This window comes from Mobula birostris, chromosome 25 (assembly GCF_030028105.1).
Source record: "Mobula birostris isolate sMobBir1 chromosome 25, sMobBir1.hap1, whole genome shotgun sequence".
Taxonomy (NCBI): domain Eukaryota; kingdom Metazoa; phylum Chordata; class Chondrichthyes; order Myliobatiformes; family Myliobatidae; genus Mobula; species Mobula birostris.
Genome location: NC_092394.1, coordinates 50,721,495 through 50,741,141, shown reverse-complemented (window position 1 = coordinate 50,741,141; position 19,647 = coordinate 50,721,495). Strand labels below are relative to the sequence as shown.

The window sequence follows — 19,647 nt, the reverse complement described above, 5'->3', positions numbered from 1 at the left end:
GACTCAATAGTCTGGCAGAGCTTTCCAGGGGCAGAGGCTACATTTCATTTGGCAATGCCAATCCCCATGCAAAGCCTCATTGGCAGCTGCCTTATTGAAGGCAGGTGGTTACTGAAAGTGGGAAACTTACAAGCCAATGAAGATGCAGCAGTTCATGATTCTACCGTAGTTTGAGAACCCCAAACTCCCCCCGGTAGTAGATTCAAAACAGTAGTTGGGCACAGCTACTGTAAGGCCTATGCTAATAACCCACATCTCACTGCAAAGTCAAGAAAGGTTGAGATTCAAGATTCTTATCAATCTGAAAAGCAAAACAGCTCCTAGGCATTTCACTCATCATTCCAAGCAACCTTGCACACTCCTAACGTTGGCACTGATATGGTTTTATTTTATTTATTTTTCTCCACAATCTGGGCATCATTGTCTAGATCAATATTTATTAGCTATCCTCACTGACCTTGAACTCTTGCTTTGTCATGAAGAGCCAATTACATTATTAGGTTTTGAACCGCCTTTAAGGAAAGAATTGCAGATGATTGAACCAAATTTCTTACAACAGTCTAGTAGTTTTACTTCAAGTCATCACTACCAAGTGACACATTGTAAAATGAAAATAAATCTGGTTCCAAAAAATCTATCTGAGCCTTAAAAGTTATTAATTAAATTTAAATGCCACTGTTGTTATAGTGGGAATTGAATTTGAATTCCCTGCATTATTAGTCCAGATGCTTAATTTGAAGGGGTGTGGTGTAACCACTACACAATGTGTTTTTCAAAGATTAGTGTATTTTTAGTATTACTGTGCATCTTTAATAATGTACACTTTTCTTTACTTGAAGATGAGGATACAAATTCGTATGAAAACGTGGAGTTAAATAAAGTAGAGAGCCAGACTTCCGGTAGGTGTGACGTGTGATTTCTGTGAACTTTCAGCTTCTGAAATTACTCAAGAAGTGTCTGCTTACAGCTGTACTATTTCTAATTGCAGTCGACTCTACAGCGAGCTACGAGAACTGCGAGTATGCTGTGAAGTGGAGGACTGAAGAGGAAGCAAGAGGTAAGCACCGTGGTTGTGGTGAGGCTGAGGTGGCATGAAAAATCCAGAGGGGTGCAGCAGTTAGCGGCACACCGTTACAGTCAGAGTTCAATCCTGCCTCCTCTGTAAGGAGTCTCTCTACGTCCTCCCCTCGGAATGCGTCCTCCAATTTCCTCCCACAGTCCAAAGGTGTACTGGGTGGGTTAGTGTGTCATTGTAAGTTGTTCTGTGGCTACGTCAGGGTTAAATTGGAGGTTGCGGGGAAGTGCGGCTCGAAGGGACTGTTCTGCTGGTGAGACTGCGAGCAGGAGGTAGAGCCACAGGATCATCTCATGGCAAGCTCATTGATAACGTAGGCTGCAAACAAAGTGATTCATTGACTGTAGACAGATCAGAAAATAATAGAAAAAGAAACGTTGCTCAGTTAGGAAAAGGGTGTCTGAGAGCTGCTCATTGGAAAGTTTCTAAAGGGAGGCAGATGACCCAAGCCATCTGCACTGCCTCCAACAGCCTGAGAAAGGAGATTAACGGAGGCCGAACCCTGCGGAGAGCTATGCGAGAACACTGACGGGCACTAACGCTCAGATCAGAGAGATAAGAGTACATTTGAAATTTGGCAAGTCACTGCCCTAAAGGATCTTGAGAAAAGATACAAGAGTACAACAAAACCATTAATTCCAAGACAGGATGTTCCAGGATTTAACAGAAAAATATTTGCTACGCAGGGGAATTTAGTGGGTGGTGTTCCCTTACTTACACCATTCTTTTTGCTGATTGATGTTACACATTTGGAAGATGGTGTTGGAATGTCCTGAGTGAGCAGGTACATCAGGTGTACTGGTTGCTGTAGAAATTTAGAGCCATGTAAATGAGAGCATACATAAACATGTACTCCTCCGGTCTAAAGGTACAGTTGACCTAATCCAGATGTTAAAAGTGTAGTGATGGCTGAGGATGGGTGACAGAGCCAATAGGGCCGAAGAACCCGTTTCTTCAAATAGCAAGGAAGCAGATTCTTCAGCCTATTGAGTGTGTTGCCCATCCTCAACAATCGCTACACTTTTAACATCTGGATTAGATCAGTTGAACCTCTTATCATTATTTCATTAATAATCTGTGTCCATTTACCTTCTAAAGATACAGTTTGACAGGGACTTCAACCTGCCCCCAATCCCTTCCCCACTTCTGTCATTGTCTCATCTATTCCTTTATAAGAGAGCATTCTCTTAAAATTAAAGCAAGGTAAATTGGTTTATTATCATCACCAATCGTGAAAATCAGTGGGCATGTGGCCAAGTGGTTAAGGCATCGGACTAGTGACCTGAAGGTCGTGAGTTCGAGCCCCAGTTGAGGCAACGTGTTGTGTCCTTGAGCAAGGCACTTAATCACACATTGCTCTGCGACGACAGTGGTGCCAAGCTGTATGGGTCCTAATGCCCTTCCCTTGGACAACATCAGTGTCGTGGAGAGGGGAGACTTGCAGCATGGACAACTGCTGGCCTTCCATACAACCTTGCCCAGGCCTGCGCCCTGGAGAGTGAAGATTTTCCAGGTGCAGATCCATGGTCTCGCAAGATGCCTTTACTTTAGTGAAAATCTAGTCTTGCATACCATCATACAGATCAATTCATTACAACAATACAGACCATCTCAAACAAACTGGCTGACTTAGGAGTATTGGCCCTTTCTCCCTGGAGCCATTCGTCTGCACAAAGCACTTATTACAACGGGGTCCCTCATTCCACAGCATCTTCCCTTGTGCTCCACTCCATAGCTCCCGCCAAAAGGCCCCAAACCAGACGACTGTCCTTTAGAAACCTCATCCCGCCCGGCCCTCTGGAATGTTCTATGCCATCCCACTGGCAGGAAGTTACAACACATTCCAAGACAACCCCGCAAAGCTGACACAAGATTCCTAAGTTGGACAACATGGCTCCTTATCTTAAGCTGAAGCCAAAACACTTACTAGCAGGACACACTGCTTTTGCAGAAAACCGCCAACAGGAGAGCAGTAGGAATATTACTCAGGGCATTACATAGGAAACCATTTAATAGTCTCATAACAGTGAGATAGAAACTGCCCTTGAACATGGTGGTACATGTCTTCTGCTTGAAGGGATGCACATTTCCACATTTGCGTTGCTATTTGCATCTGTCACCTGGCAATATATATTTTTGGAAGGTGTATTGAAGGATAGGGAATTGAGTCAGGTAAAATGGGACAGATTAACCATTCTCCAGTTGCATGTTGGAACTGGTTTATGGGGGTGAATGCCCAGTTTTATACCTACAATCGTTCCCCAACCCAGACAAGATCCAAGAGTTTATCATTTCAAAGAAAGAATTGCACGAAGCATCAACAAGCCTCACTGACATATAATTTACTTCCAACTAAGGCAAATCAGATGAAGATGATGACGACGATGAACCGGATTATGTCAACACTGTTCCCTGCCCTTCGCTGTAAAGGTAAGAAAGTTACTCAGAATTTGACTGATTATAGTAAAACTCAAATCCCTTCCCGATTGCAAATAGCAAAGATTCAGCATCTGGCTAACCAATAGATATTTCCTACACTCCCTATAAACTTACCGAATCACTAAAAAAGAATATAATACCATGTAATGTCTCCAAAAACCTGTAATGCTCAAAAAGCTTTTTTGAGAGATGCCTTAAAAAAAATGTCATCCATCATTAAAGACCCTCATCACCCAGGACATGTCCTCTTCTCTTTGCTACAATCAGGAAACAGGTACAGGAGCCTGAAGGCACACTCTCAATAATTCAGGAACAGCTTCTTCTCCTCTGCCATCTGATCTCTGAATGGACATTGAACCCATGAACACTACCTTACTACTTTTTTTCCCCTCTTTTTGCCATTATATATAAGAAATACACACATACATATATAATACACATATACACACACACTTCTTACTGTAATTTACCATTCTTCTTATGTATTGCAATGTACAGCTGCTACATTAACAACAAATTTCACAACATATGCCAGTGGTTTTAAATCTGGATATGAATCTGTAAAAAAAAGAATTAAAAGTGGATTGTTATAAGAGAAATAACATTCAATAATCAGGAAAATTTGTTAGTTTGGTACAACTGAGGTCCTGGGTATACCAGACTGTTAATGTTTTACTTTATGCTGCTTCATTCTGTTCCAATTAACACAACAGTAAACCTAGAAAGGGTAGGTAGGCCTAGAGTGAATGGACATGTTACCTGTTAGTGGGGGAGTCTAGGACCAGAGGGCACAGCCTCAGAATGGAGAAAGAATACTAGATTATACAAGTCCCACAGTTAGAGTGGACAATGGTGATGTCCTGTCAAGGTCCTTGGTGAAGGAGACTATGCAGAGGCATTAGATTATTGAATCATGAGGACAGACAAAATTGTTAAGCAAAGTATCACGTCAAAAGCAGCAACATAAAATGTTACCAGGAGCAGCAAGCCTGAATATTGAGACATTTATTTTTGCTACACACACAAAGTGTTAGAGGAACTCAACAGGTCAGGCAACATCTATGGAAAAGAATGAACAGTCAATATTTTGGGCCAAGACCCTCCTTCAGGACTGAGAAGGAAAGGGGAAGATGCCAGAACACAAGGGCAGGGGGAGGGAAAGGCGGACAGCTAGAAGGTGATAGGTGAAGCCAGGAGTGTTGGAAAGATGAAGGGCTGCAGAAGGAGGAATCTTTTAGGAGGGAAGAGTGGACCATGGGAGAGAGTGAAGGAGTGGGGTGGGACGCAGGGGGAGATGATAGACCAGAGTCGAGGGGGGAGGGGGAGGGAATTTTTTTTTATAAACAGAAGGAGCAATCAATATTTAAGCCATCAGGTTAGAGACTACCCAGATGAATACAAGGTATTGCTCCTCCACCAAGTGTGGCCTCATCTTGGTACACATGTCGTGTTTTTTTTTCGCTGTTCTTAAAATTAAAATTGGGAAAGTGGATTTAAATGCAAGCTAAATGGTTAAGAGCTTCTAAAAAGGAAAATCATGAAGGTAACTCAAAATGAAGACAGAAAATGCTGGTCAGGCAGCATCTGCAGAACCAGAAGCAGTGAACGTTTCAGGGTGAAGACTCTTCATCAAAACTGATGAAATGAGAGAACGTGTTACTTTCAACTGTGGGTGAGGGGAATGCATAGGACAAAGGGTATCTCTGTGTTGCACGGATAATCCCAGTATTCTGAGAAGTCTGATTACGAGGTTCATGAGTGAAGTTAGAGAGATAACATGAAGAGTATGTGTTAAAGCTGATAAGTCCAGATCAGTCCATGGAGACAAAAAAAGCTGAGTTGTGTTTATAGCTGGGGAACAGAACTGGCCGGCCTGCTCTTGTCCAAAGTTATTCCTTCACCCCTCCTTTCCCATTACATGATGCCTTCTTCCTCTTTCACATTTTCCTGGTTCACCTTCACCATCTTCGTACAATCTCTCTGCATCTCCATCTCACTCACAGTGTCTGAGAGCTTTCTGCTTCCGGTTCCCTTCCACCAATAGACTCATTTGCCTTGATGAACTAATCTTGCATAGAACAACTTCTACAATTTAACTCATTTTCTTCAGGTTGCAGTGCAGTTATGGGCACTCTGGGAAATGTAGACCAGCCAGGTTTCAGTCTAAATCAGCTTTTATTTCTCCAGTACATTGACCTATCGGTGCTGCTTCCTGCACTGATACTGAAACTGAAAGTCTTTCATAACTTTTGCTACCATTTCCACACCGCACTCTTCCTTGTCTCTTCCATTCCTTTTTTAAGTTTCTCAGTCTCATCTCTGGGGACACGTTAGTGGCCACTACCCCAGCAAGCTTACAGATTGACACAGCTATCTTGATTACCTAGACTCAGCTCTGCCTACTGCAAGAACTGCTTAGACTTTAGCACATTCGTACTAATGATAGAACTTTCTGCAAAAGTGCCTCTGAGCTGCCTTCCTTTATTCTGAAATGTGGCTTCATCAAGATTGACAAAGCATTTAACAATATCTCGTCTATATTCTGCACCTCTGATTTCATCCCCTCTTCCAGTCAGGTGTTGTTCTCCTGGCCCTCACTTTTCACCTGACCAGCCACCACGTTGTGTCAGTTTCCAGTACTTTGAAATAGTTTCATGCATAGATACACCATCCATCTCCAATTTGCAGCACTTTCCCATTACATGGAAACAGATGCAACACATTTTACCTGATTGTTTCACACCCTTTAGGGACCAAAAATGACCTCCCAAGTGAGGCAGTGGTTCACTGGTACTTAGTCCACTGTGTCTCTTCTACACCGAAGAACTCCCAATGTGGTCAGCTCTACACCAGAGAAATCAAAGACAGACTGGGTGACTGCTTTGATGCACACCTCCATTCATCCAACAAGGGCCACCTTGATTTCCTCTTGCCTGGCACCTTAATTCTTACCTCAAACAGTAGTAAATCAAGGCAACTAGACTTGCTGTGTTGTGTAGAAGATGTTTCATCACTCATTCAAGAGGCTTCTTCAGTTCTGATCCATGGTGGGTAGCTTTCAGGTTTATAAACTCTGAGGCTACATCCACACTAGACCGGATAATTTTGAAAATGCCGGTTTTGCGTAAAAACAATAGGCGTCCACACCAGGCGTTTTTGAAAATACCTCCATCCACATTAAAACGGGTATTTGCGTGAATCTCCTCCTACTGGGCATGCGCAGGACACATCTGCAGACGACTACGCCTGACTCCGATGGTTCTGACCAAGCAACAGGTGATGGCTGAGACATGTTTGGTGTGGAATCTCACTGTGAAAGACTTGGCCAGTTACAGACTGGAAAAACTTAAAAGGAAATTGCCAAACGACAGACAGCTGTTGGCTCTCGCGCAGGAGGACTTAGAACTAGAAAAACAAATACTGGAGCGTATGGAGGCAACCGACAGGGAGTTCACGGACAGTATGACCCGGCTGACGACGAACATTGTAAAACTGACTAACTCTATCACAGAGGGATTTGCAATGATGAGGAACATGATGGCTCTCCCCCAGTACTTTTCACCGCCACAATACCAGCCTCACAGCCACTACAATAGCTAAACATACGGACACACAGACCTCCGGGTGGTCCCACCAACATTTTCCCCGCTCCCACAGAGGGGTCACCCTGGAAACATTTCCTACAGCCATAGTCTCCTCACTGATGAAAGGGACGACAGCTACAACTAAATGCAATAAGGCTTGTTACTGGGCAAAAGTGAAATTTGTTGTTACCTCATTTGTTTGCCTTTACTTTTGCCATGTCTTTGTGTATTATTTTGCTGTATTTAACATGTGCAATAAAACAAGTTACTGGGCAAAAGTGATTTTATTTTTACCTGAGTAAAAGTGACACTTACAATTTTCCTTTTTTGGCCTTAACATTTTCACATCTATGCCAAACATAAGCTACTACTTAAAGATGACATTTTAGAAGTAGTAACCAATTGCATCTATTGCATGTTTGCTCAAGCAATACATTAATAAAGCACCTTGTTAAATGTATAAAACATGTCTGCATCAGTGTTATCTTGTATTTCCATACAATGTTACATTAAGCTGTTACAGATCTATTGTCAGATAAGTACTTGCATAAATAGGTAAACCACCTCCATACAAGCAAGGACAGAAAACAAGGCAAAGTGAGTGTACTTATTTATTCAGTATTCAGTAAGTTATGGGTCAAAGTATTTGTTGAGTACATTTCTAACTCTTCTGGCTTCAGTCTCGTTGCCGTCTGTCCTGAAATTGTTAGGTCGTGCGGGGGGGGGTTGAAATTAACGTAGACAATAAAGTAAACAACACACGCACGAAACCGTCCGCCATTGTTGTTGTGGTGTTGGAGGTTGCGTTCCAGAAAGCAATGAAATGCCACGCTGCCGTCACCATCTGTTCCGGCACGTCATGACAGCGTTTTTAAAAAGAGCCGGTTACCCCGTATACACTCTACCGGCCATTAGGCATTTTCAGATTTATTCACTCTGGAGAGCATGTTTGAAAAGCTCCGTTTTCGGGGGAGGAAAACGCCATTTCAGTGTGGACGGAGGGTCAAAACGAAGAGAAAAAGCTTCAGTTATGAATTTATCCGGTCTAATGTGGACATAGCCTGAGAGTTGTTTAAAAGTTTAACAATCACATGAGGGCCATTAAGAGTCATAGAGATAATGAGAGGGTCATTAATCTTATCTTTGCATGAATGGAGGTGTGAATTGTTGTGGAAACGCTGGGGTAGAGATGTTAGGACTACATTATAGTTGGCTGATAGGTGGTGTCGTATCTGTTCAGGGATGGGTTTTCCAGTTTGACAAAGAGGGCTTCTTTAAGCCCTCTTTCAAACCACCTGTTCTTCCTGTCCAAAATTTGCACATTGTTATCATCAAAGGAGTGTCCCTTGTCGATATACAGCCGTGTCTTGACCCGAGGTGTTAGCCATCCACTTATGAAGTGGTTTGGTCTTACTGATATACAAATCTGAGCAGTTCTCATCGCATTGGACAGCATATACGATACTGCTCTGTTTATGTTTGGGAGTAGGATCTTTGGGGTGGACAAGTTTGTGTCTGAGTGAGTATGTTTGTAGGCTTGAAAAACTCAGGGACTTGGTGTTTGTTGAAAATCCTTCAGAATCTCTTTGAAACTCCAGCTACATATGGAGGACAGGTGGCTTGAAAGAGGGTTTAAAGAAGCCATATTTGTCAAACTGGAAAACCCATCCCTTAACAGATGGGGTGGGGTACGACAGCACTTACAATGCAGTCCTAACATCTCTACCCCAGCGTCTCCACAACCGTTCACACCTCCATTCATGCAAAGACTAAACTAATGACCCTCTCAGTACTTCTATGACTGGTAATGACCCTCATGTGATTGCCGTAACCCACAAGCAACTCAGAGTTTATAAACCGGAAAACTACCCACCATGGATTAGAACAGTGGTTGAGTGGTGAAACATCTTCCAGACAACACAGCGAGTCCAGTTGCCTTGATTTACTACTGCTTGATATACAATGACCTGGATGACTGAAAACCTTCAGACTTAATCCTTTTTCCCACTTGGACCTGTCTGTGGTCTTCCACAGTGTTCCAGCAAGGACCAGCATTCATCTTCTATCTAGTCACGCTCTAGATTTCCTATTGATATCATAACTGGCCCAGTTCTGCTGCAACATCCATTCTATTTTCTCTCCAGAGTGCCAAATCTCCTGGCATCTCCAGCAATCTCCTCCTGATTTTAGTATAAGTTCTAATGTCTCTTTACTTTCCTCATTGATGTCCCTATAACCACCGGGATGTCCAGTAAGAATTGGACTAGGGATGAGTGTTATTGAGGTCAGGATGGGTTGGGATCGTATCGAATAGGAGTGCCCCGGAGAAGGGATGGGTGTTATTGAGGTCGGGATGGTTTGGGATCATATCGAATAGGAATGCCCTGGAGAAGTCCAGTTAACTGCTTGTACAGATAGTTAATTTCATAATGGATCAAATGGAATTCTTGGTACTGATGCTTTACTCGGAAATTAAAGATGTTTTTGAATTAGTTTAAGAGGGATGGGAAGAGTCTTACTGAATGGCACAGTGGTACAGCAGGTAAAGCTACTACCTTATGGCTCCAACACTACAGGTTACATGCTGATTCCTAGTGCTGTCTGAGTGGAGTTTGCATGTTCTCCCTGTGACCATGTGAATTTTCTCAAAATCCTCTGCTTTCTTTTCACAATCCAAAGACATGCCAGTTGGTGGATTAATTGACCACTGTAGGTATGTAAGTGGTAGGGAAATGTGGTAGTTAACAGAGAAAGGGGAAAAATCGTAAGAAAGTAAGTGGGAGAAGAGGAGTGATGGGATTTCTCTGAGGGTAGACATAGACTTGATGACCAAAGTCTTTGTTGTAAGGAAATACAAAGTGTGGTAAAGTTCACTTGTGTGTTTCTGGAAAGTTAGTACAAAAGAGCTGCAGAATTTTGGAGCCTGCCTTTATGAGATTGACTAGAATAACGTCATTGTGAGGAAATTAAAACAAAAGCTGAATGAATTGGAAATTGTAAACAATACAACACTAGAAAGGTATACACAATGTCAAGAGTCTGAAAGAAACAATGATCGGATATTCAATATAATCTGTAGTTGAACTTTTAAAGCTGCTCAGATTTCAAACGTGACTTCCTGATTCAGTACAGTGAAAGGCTATCTAGATTGTTATTTATATAGCACTGTTTTCTAAGACAGGACTTATTAACAGAAATTCTGCAAGAAGTACAAGGAAAAGAAACATCCAGCTATAGAAGGAGATCCCGGCTAACTCTGTAACTCTCTCTACAGATGCCACACGACTTGTTGGGTATTACTGGCTATTTTTATATTTCTGAATTTTGGCATTTACAGCCAGAGCCAGGGTTAGGAATAATTGAGAGTTTCAGCCTATTTTAACAAGTTGAAGTATACAAGCTGAAACTCACTGGATTCTGTTTCACATTCCCTTAAAGTTCACTGGAAAATTGATAGCAAAATTAAGTATTTGCATATTAAGAGACTGTCAGAGTTCTGAAAATCTAGCACCACCGATGGTGCAAGATTATTTGTTTTATTTGTGCATTTAATTTTGTTTTATTTACTGGTTAACATAATTAACTATACTATTTTCTTTAGCAGACGTAGAAAAACAGTATTCCAGACAATGACAGCTATTGTGCTGTGAATTCAGATGGATTATTTGAGGAGAGAATTATTCTGCAGACCGCTGGAGAATTCCTTACAACTACTCAGTACACAAAGCTCATTTGTGTGTTTCAGTTCTGCTAAGAACACTTTCAAGTCTCAAGTGTCACGAACATTTAGCTACCAGGAATCCATTAATTTATTGTTGCAGGAGAATCCTATTCAGACAATTCCCCAGACAAACTGGTTAATTCCACTCCATATAAGATCGTTTCCTCTGAATTATAAGATCCCAATACTGATTCTTTGTACCTGCTCTGCTGTGTATCATTCCGTTGTCACCGGCAAACATCTAGGGCTGACTTCAGTTCCTATTGTGATTGCTGCAAAAGACTTATCATCATTTCTCTTCCTCAGTTAGCTATTATAGGATTTTAAATTATTGTATCTATTTTCAAATTTAACATTCATGTAAATTCTAAGCCAGTCTCAAACTTTCCATAGACTTAAGTTTCTGAACTGTGTAAGACACTGCTGATAAAAATTATTTTGATGTTGCATTGTATTAAACTGTGCTTTGTAGGTCATTCTGTACACCACCCAAGTCTTCTACACAATCACATGACATAATTCTATTATTTTAAGCTATTATGGATCACGTAGAAAATTTTATACTTCATCAAGTGATTGCCATGTTAACTTTTGTTCATAACTTCAAACTATATATTAAATAATTAAGAGCTTTTGATTGGATGACTTGGTCTGTTAGTGGGGTGATTTAAACTTACGGTGTTGCAGACACTCAAGCAATCAACTTTGGGTCATGAGTTCTTTCTATCTGCATCAGAACTGGCCATTTGGATAAGTCATCTGTCGGAGATCTTGGCTTAGCTTTTCTCCCTTCATTGTTATAACCTGACCTGTTGGTCAGATCCAACAGGCCCAATATTAGCAACAAATAAAAGATAAAGCAACATCATATACATTGATTGCCACATTAACTCATTTCATTTCACCCTATAACCTTGGTTCTATCCTTCCCTTCGACTAGAAACTAACCTGCTTTTTCCCTTTCACAGGTCTCACTCCTGAAATCTTAACATTGTTTCTCTATCCACAGATTCTATCTGACCTGCTGAACATTCCCAGCATTTTCTGCCTTTATTTCTCATTTCCAGTAATCTCAGTTTTCCGTTTCATTTTTACTTAACTAACCAGCTTGGGTAAAGTGCATGTGATCTTGAAACAGATCTTTCATGAGTAATGTGTAGCACACAAAACAGGAGGTTAGATTCAACTAAATAAAATAAACAGAGCTTTTACTTTGTGAAAGTTATTTTGATCAAACTGTTGCAGTAAACGTAGCATTCAAATAATGCACACATACTATCAGACACTGAAGAAAGGTCATGTGAATTAGAAACAGGAGTAATCACTTGGCCTTGACATTCTCCACTATTCCAAAAGATTGTGGTTGTTCTGATTGGATCCTCAATCCCATGTTCCTACCTATCCTTGGTAAACATCCATAGATTTGGGCCCAAAATTCTTGGTGTAGCCGCAGAAGAGGTAGAACCTGTGTGCTGTATCAGAGCGATGCACATTGCTGAGAATTTGCAAGTGTAGGGCTGGAGAATAGTAAGGGGCACTAAATCCTCAACTCAATGCGCCAAACAGACCGAATACTGAATCAATCTAACTTAGCCAAATCCAGTAAAGCTCCACACATTCACAAAGAAACTACATCTACACCAGTTTATTTCTAAAAACTGATTTACAAAACTCACTTTTTTAAGCTTAAAAGGAAAGATTTCATAATAAATAAGAAACCAAGTTAATATCTTTTCTAAGCAGCAATGCTCTACAATAGAGCGAACTAGATCATCTTAAAATATATTGCAAAGTGGAAACAGTATAATTTTAGAGATACATTACCTGGGTTATGTATTAAAATTATTTATATTTTGTTCCTGTAGTCATTTTACATTTTGCTTAAACTAATACATTACTCAGCCAGACAAAATCCCTTCACACAATGGTTATATACTCCCACAATACCGAACCACCTATGCAAAACATCAGATAAATGGCTTGGCTTTGTATATTGAATCTCAACTCTGTCAGATTCTCTTCTGACTGCTGATCCTGCTGTTTGTTTTAGTGAATAAAGTAACTTTGGTGGGTACATACAAAACCATCTAGAACTAATTTTGAATGAGGTTAAATTGAAATTAATTGAAGATGAATAGAAAAAAAATACCTGGCTTGCATTCTGCCCAGTTTCCTAAAATGGAAGTACTTGCCCATTGCTCCAGCTGTCATATTATAAATTCAGTTACGCTACCATTTACTAAATATTGCAACTGCTTGAAGCTGAAGCATGTCATTCCAAAAACATAGAAGTGGAATTATTAAATATAAATTTATTCCCATAAAATTGTCAAATAACTAAAGTAATAACCTAAAATGTATCATACTAACAGGCCATATTCAAGCAAATTTTCATTACTTTGGTCTATTGCAGAATGTCCCCTCCCATTTTTCACACAAGTAATCCTAAATACAAAGAGACTACACTATCATGCAATGATACAGGCTACATTTGGGCTCAAGAGGAGCAACCAAACAAAGACTTAAAGGGTGGGAAACATAATTCAGTGGTTGAAAAGTACTATGGCTCAGCTGCAATTAAATTCCCAAACGAGTCTTCCAAGTTTTCCACGTAAGCCAAAGAAAGAATACATCATCTGCAAGAATCTGTATATCCAAAAATGTACTGTTCTTATCCTAGAAAACAAATATGTTTGGATTTCCAACATCAACTTTATTCACAATTGTCATTGTGTGCATGTGTCTGTACTCAGTTATGACCAAGTTTTTCTACTATCATCCCAGATAATTTTTCTTCAGAATCGTGTAACTGCTTATGTCAACAAACACATTAAAAGAGACAGCTGTAAATCCTCTGAGCACATGAATTATTAATATTACAGCAGTGACAAAAAATGTCAACATCTTTAACAGATTTACTGGTTAAAAAAATATCAGCACATTTGTTTCCACAGAGAATGGTCATGACTGTAATGAAATGCAGTCTAGCATGCATATTTGTCAAGAATTCACTGATCTCCTGGGGCATTGAATTACACATGGGCATCTTAGAAGCTGTAATTGAAATCAGGACCTTAGAAGAAAACAAAAGCATGTATGCAAGAATCTCCCAAGTGACTTATTTCCTTGTTCATTGCCAATTCCCCTAAAGTGGCATGAATTTATTTTGTGAATAGTTAGATTGGGAAAGAAATAATCACAGGCAAATTATCTGCAATGAATCTCATTAACCAAGGAACCAGCAAATTCTGACTACGCTAAGAAGCAGATGTGAGGCCAAGAGAAAGAATGGATTCTGCTCTAACAGATTAGAAACTCATTCATGAAGTGAGCCAGGATTGCCTATTGACAGACTGGCAGGCACTCTGTGAGCCACATGGAGAGGATATTGATGGGCTCACAGAGTGCATCACTGATTACATCAACTTCTGTGTGGACTGCAATGTTCTGACAAGAACTGTCCTTTATTATTCAAATAACAAGCCATGGGTGACAAAGGACATCCTGAACGCTAAAAAGAGGGCGTTTAGAGATGGAAATAGGGAGGAGTTGAGGGCAATACAGAGGGACCTGAAAGCCAGGATCAGGGAGGCTAAAGACATGTACAGGAGGAAGCTTGAGTGGAAACTCCAGCAGAACAACATGAGAGAGGTCTGGAGGGGGATGAGGACCATCACTGGGTTCCGGCAAACTAGCAATAGAGGAGTGGAAGGCAGTGTGGACAGGGCCAATGAACTTAACCTGTTCTTTAACAGATTTGACATTGTGGTCCCTGCCCCATCTCCCACATGAGCTATCTGTTGTCGGCCCCCAACCAACACATATTCCACTCTCCCCTCCTACCCCTCCTCACAGACCCCGACCCTGCTCTCATGACTATACCCCTTCCCCACACGAAACCACCACAGTGGGCTTCACAGCTGAACAGGTGAGAAGACAGCTGAAACGTCTCAACCCAAGCAAGGCTGCAGGACCGGATGGTGTCAGTACCAGGGTGCTCAAAGCCTGTGCCCCTCAGCTATGTGGAGTACTTTGCCACATATTCATCCTGAGCCTGAGGCTCCGGAGGGTTCCTGTACTGTGGAAGACATCCGGCCTTGTCCCTGTGCCGAAGACACCGCGCCCCAGCAGCCTCAATGACTACAGACCGGTGGCATTGACCTCCCACATCATGAAGACCCTGGAGAGACTTGTTCTGGAGCTGCTCCGGCCTAAGGTCAGGCCACACTTAGATCCCCTCCAGTTCGCCTACCAGCCCCGACTAGGAGTTGAGAATGCCATCGTCTACCTGCTGAACCGTGTCTACGCCTACCTGGACAAGCCAGCGAGCACTGTGAGGGTCATGTTTTTTGACTTCTCCAGTGCGTTCAACACCATCCGCCCTGCTGTGCTGGGGGAGAAGCTGACAGCAACGCAGGTGGATGCTTCCCTGGTATCATGGATTCTTGATTACCTGACTGGCAGACCACAGTACGTGTGCTTGCAACACTGTGTGTCCGACAGAGTGATCAGCAGCATCGGGGCTCCACAGGGGACTCTCTTGTCTCCCTTTCTCTTCACCATTTACACCTCGGACTTCAACTACTGCACAGAGTCTTGTCATCTTCAGAAGTTTTCTGATGACTCTGCCATAGTTGGATGCATCAGCAAGGGAGATGAGGCTGAGTACAGGGCTACGGTAGGAAACTTTGTCACATGGTGTGAGCAGAATTATCTGCAGCTTAATGTGAAAAAGACTAAGGAGCTGGTGGTAGACCTGAGGAGAGCTAAAGTACCGGTGACCACTGTTTCCATCCAGGGGGTCAGTGTGGACATGGTGAAGGATTACAATTACCTGGGGATATGAATTGACAACAAACTGGACTGGTCTAAGAACACTGAGGCTGTCTACAAGAAGGGTCAGAGCCGTCTCTATTTCCTGAGGAGTCTGAGGTCCTTTGAAACGTATAAGATCCTAAAGGGATTGGACAGGCTAGATGCAGGAAGATTGTTCCCGATGTTGGGGAAGTCCAGAACGAGGGGCCACAGTTTGAGGATAGAGGGGAAGCCTTTTAGGACCGAGATTAGGAAAAACTTCTTCACACAGAGAGTGGTGAATCTGTGGAATTCTCTGCCACAGGAAACAGTTGAGGCCAGTTCATTGGCTATATTTAAGAGGGAGTTAGATATGGCTCTTGTGGCTACGGGGATCAGGGGGTATGGAGGGAAGGCTGGGGCGGGGTTCTGAGTTGGATGATCAGCCATGATCATAATAAATGGCGGTGCAGGCTCGAAGGGCCGAATGGCCTACTCCTGCACCTATTTCCTGTGTATGTTTTCTATGTATCTGCTGGATGATGCTGAGGATGTTCTACGAGTCTGTGGTGGCCAGTGCTATCATGTTTGCTGTTGTGTGCTGGGGCAGCAGGCTGAGGGTAGCAGACACCAACAGAATCAACAAACTCATTTGTAAGGCCAATGATGTTGTGGGGATGGAACTGGACTCTCTCACGGTGGTGTCTGAAAAGAGGATGCTGTCTAAGTTGCATGCCATCTTGGTCAATGTCTCCCATCCACTACATAATGGCCAGAGACTCATTCCACTGAGATGCAACACAGAGCGTCATAGAAAGTCATTCCTGCCTGTGGCCATCAAACTTTACAACTCCTCCCTTGGAGGGTCAGACAACCTGAGCCAATAGGCTGGTCCTGGACTTATATCATAATTTACTGGCATAATTTACATATTACTATTTAACTATATATGGTTCTATTACTATTTATAGTGCAACTGTAACGAAAACTAATTTCCCCCAGGATCAATAAAGTATGACTATGACTATTAAAAATAGCAGTACATAACCTGGAAAATTTAAGAACAAATTCTACTCTTTCAAATCTACACATTGTGGTCTTCCCTATTTCGTCAATGAGAAATAAGTACTTGCAAATTTAGAGCTCTTCCTTCTGGGAAGTCCTTCAAAATATTTTTAAAAATTAGCTTCATTGAAACATACATTGAAATACATTTGTTTGCATCACAACCAACACAGTCCGAATATGTAGTGGGTACAGTGCAAAAATACCATCATACCTCTAATGCCAACATGGCATGCCCACAACTTACTAACCGAACCCTAACCTGCATATCTTTGGAATGTGGGAGGGAACTGGCACATCCAGAAAAAAACACAGAGTCACAGGGAGAACATACAAACTCCTTGAAGACAGCGGTCAGAATCCAACCCTGATCGGAGATCACTGGTGCTGTACAGTATTGTGGTAACTGCTCCTCCACCAAGTTGATAGAGGATGATTGGCTTTCATTCCATGCTTGTGGGTTCTCAGGATGCCATTTGAGAACTGCAGCTGCTTCCACTGATGGTGCAAGAAGTGCCTGATGACACAAGTGGGTGTTTACATGGTGAGGTTATGCATACACCTTCCACCATTTATAACATATGGGCTCTTATGTGCTCTATATCCTGAATGATTCTTCATTTCGAGAAGTCATAGGCCAAAAACTGCCAGGTGTCAGTAGAGATACTTCATTCACTCTGAGCCTGGATTCTTTTTTTCTGACCAAATGATAACCCCTTCTCATGATGGAGCTCAGAACAGAATGTCTATTTATGGAGTCTTGGGTTTGGCATATAAACAACAGTGTACATATGACATAGGTACCAAATATATGGAGGGCCTCAATTCCAGGGATATTGGCCTGGGAGAACACACTCACATTAGGTTCACTTATCTCTAAAGTGAACTTGGTAAACCTCTCCAGTGATGTGACTACTGTACATAACTAAAGTGTCATTTCAAATGCCATTATTTCTTTAGTACTAATAACTAAGGTTGACAACTTGGGTCTCTGAACCCACTCCCCCCACCCCCTGCAGCTTCTTCTTTAGGAGACCACATTCAGGGCAGATTGGTTATAACATCTCCTCCTCATTGACAATCAACACAGGCACACCTCACTGCTCTATTTTCTCTATACTCTTGACTGTATAGCTCAGCTAAGAACATCATTTATAAATTTACTTATGACCCCACTGTTACTGGTAGAATCTCAGATGAGGAGGCTGACAGGTGTGAGATAGATCAACTGGTTGAGTGATATCATAGCAACAACCTCTCACTCAACGTCAGCAAGACCAAAGAACTGACTGTGGACTTCAGGAAGAGGGCGGCGGAAGAACACACACCAGTCCTCAAAGGGGGCTCAACAGTGGAAAAGGTGAGCAGCTCAGGTTCCTGAGCATCAGTATCTCAGAGAATCTACTCCTGGACCCAATGTATTCATGCAATCATGACAAAGGTACACCAGTACTTCTATTTCATTAGGAGTTTGAGAGTTGCAGTGTCCCAAAGACTCTAGCAAATTTCTATAGACGTATGGAGGAGACTATTCTGATCAGATGCATCACTGCCTGATAGGGAGGTTCTAATGCATAGGACCACAAGAAGCTGCAGAGGGTTATAGACTCAGCCAACCTGAAGACCCACACAACGTTCTTAGGAGCTGTCCATGAACACTACATCATTATTCCTTTTTGCACTTTTTTGTTGCAAATTATGGATTTTTATGTTTCTGCTGTACTTCTGCCACAAAAAAACTTTCATGTACGGTTGCAAGAAAAAGTTTGTGAATCATTTGCAATTGCTTTGTTTTCTGCATTACTCACTCATAAAATGTGGTCTGATCTTTATCTAAGTCACAATAATATACAATCTGACACAATCTGCCTAAACTAAGAACACACAAACAATTGTACTTCTTATAGTCAATACTGAGTATACCATTTAAAAAATTACAGTCTAGTTCAAAAAAGTATGTGAACCTCCAGGATAATACCTTCTACAAAAGCTATTTGGAGTCATTTGTTCCAATCAATGAGAGGAGTTTAAGAGGTCAGAGCCTGCTCTTCTCGAGAAAGATCTGTTTAAGTGCACCATGCCTCCATCAAAACAACTTTCAGAGCACCTTAGATGCATAAGGCTGAAAGAGGCTACAAAAACAGTTCTAAGACCCGAGTGCTCATCAGTCCACAGTAAGAGAAGTTGTTTACAAATGGAGGAAATTCAACACTGTTGCTGCTGCCCCTATTGTCCTGCAAAGACCACACCAAGAGCACAATGTGCAAAGTTGAAGGAGGTGCAAAAGACCTGCAGAAATCTCTAGAACTTGCTAAAGTCTCTGTTCATGAGTCCACTATAAGAAAAACACTGAACAAGAATACCAGAATGGTATTCATAGGACACTGCAGAGGAAGCCACTGCTCTCTAAAACACATTGCTGTACGTCTCAAGTTTGCAAAAGACCACTTGGATGTTCCACAATGCTTCTGGGGCAATGTTCTGTGGACAGATAAGACAAAAGTTGAACTTTCTGACAGAAATGCACACTGCTATGTTTGAAGGAAAAAAGGGCTCTGTACACCAACACCAAATTATCATCCCAACTGCGAAGCATGGTGGAAGGAGCATCATGGTTTGAGGCTGCTTTGCTGCCTCAGGGCCTGCACAGCTTGCAATCATTGAGGGAACATTGAATTCAAAATTGTATCAAGACATCTTACAGGAGAATGTCAGGGTTGTGGTTCATTACCTTTAGTTTAATTGAAGTTGGATGATGCAACAAGACAATGATACGAAACACACAAGTAAATTAATAACAATGGTTTAAAAAGGTTTCTGATTTGGAATGGCCTAGTCAGAGTCCAGACCTTAGTCCAATTGAGATGCTCTGACATGACCTGAGGAGGGCTGTTCATGCAAGGTATCCCAGAAATATTGATGAACTGGAACAGTTTTGAATGGAAATATGATCTAAAATTCCTCCTCAC

At 41.8% G+C, this 19,647-nt stretch overlaps 1 protein-coding gene across 3 annotated transcripts in view; it reads left to right on the top strand.

The window, feature by feature from the left end:
- LOC140187564 (linker for activation of T-cells family member 2-like) overlaps positions 1–13,659 on the top strand; it is a 244,908-nt gene extending 231,249 nt beyond the window's left edge. For 2 of the 3 annotated variants that reach the window (XM_072242979.1, XM_072242977.1), the window contains exons 10-13: positions 840–899; positions 989–1,057; positions 3,433–3,505; positions 10,703–13,659. In XM_072242979.1, coding sequence (XP_072099080.1) covers positions 840–899; positions 989–1,057; positions 3,433–3,503 — 200 coding nt within the window. In that variant the 3' untranslated portion in view covers positions 3,504–3,505; positions 10,703–13,659. Of the gene's footprint in view, positions 1–839; positions 900–988; positions 1,058–3,432; positions 3,506–10,699 lie in introns of all 3 variants that reach the window. The other variant, XM_072242978.1, reaches the window with a different exon arrangement.
- The last annotated feature ends 5,988 nt before the right edge of the window (positions 13,660–19,647 follow it).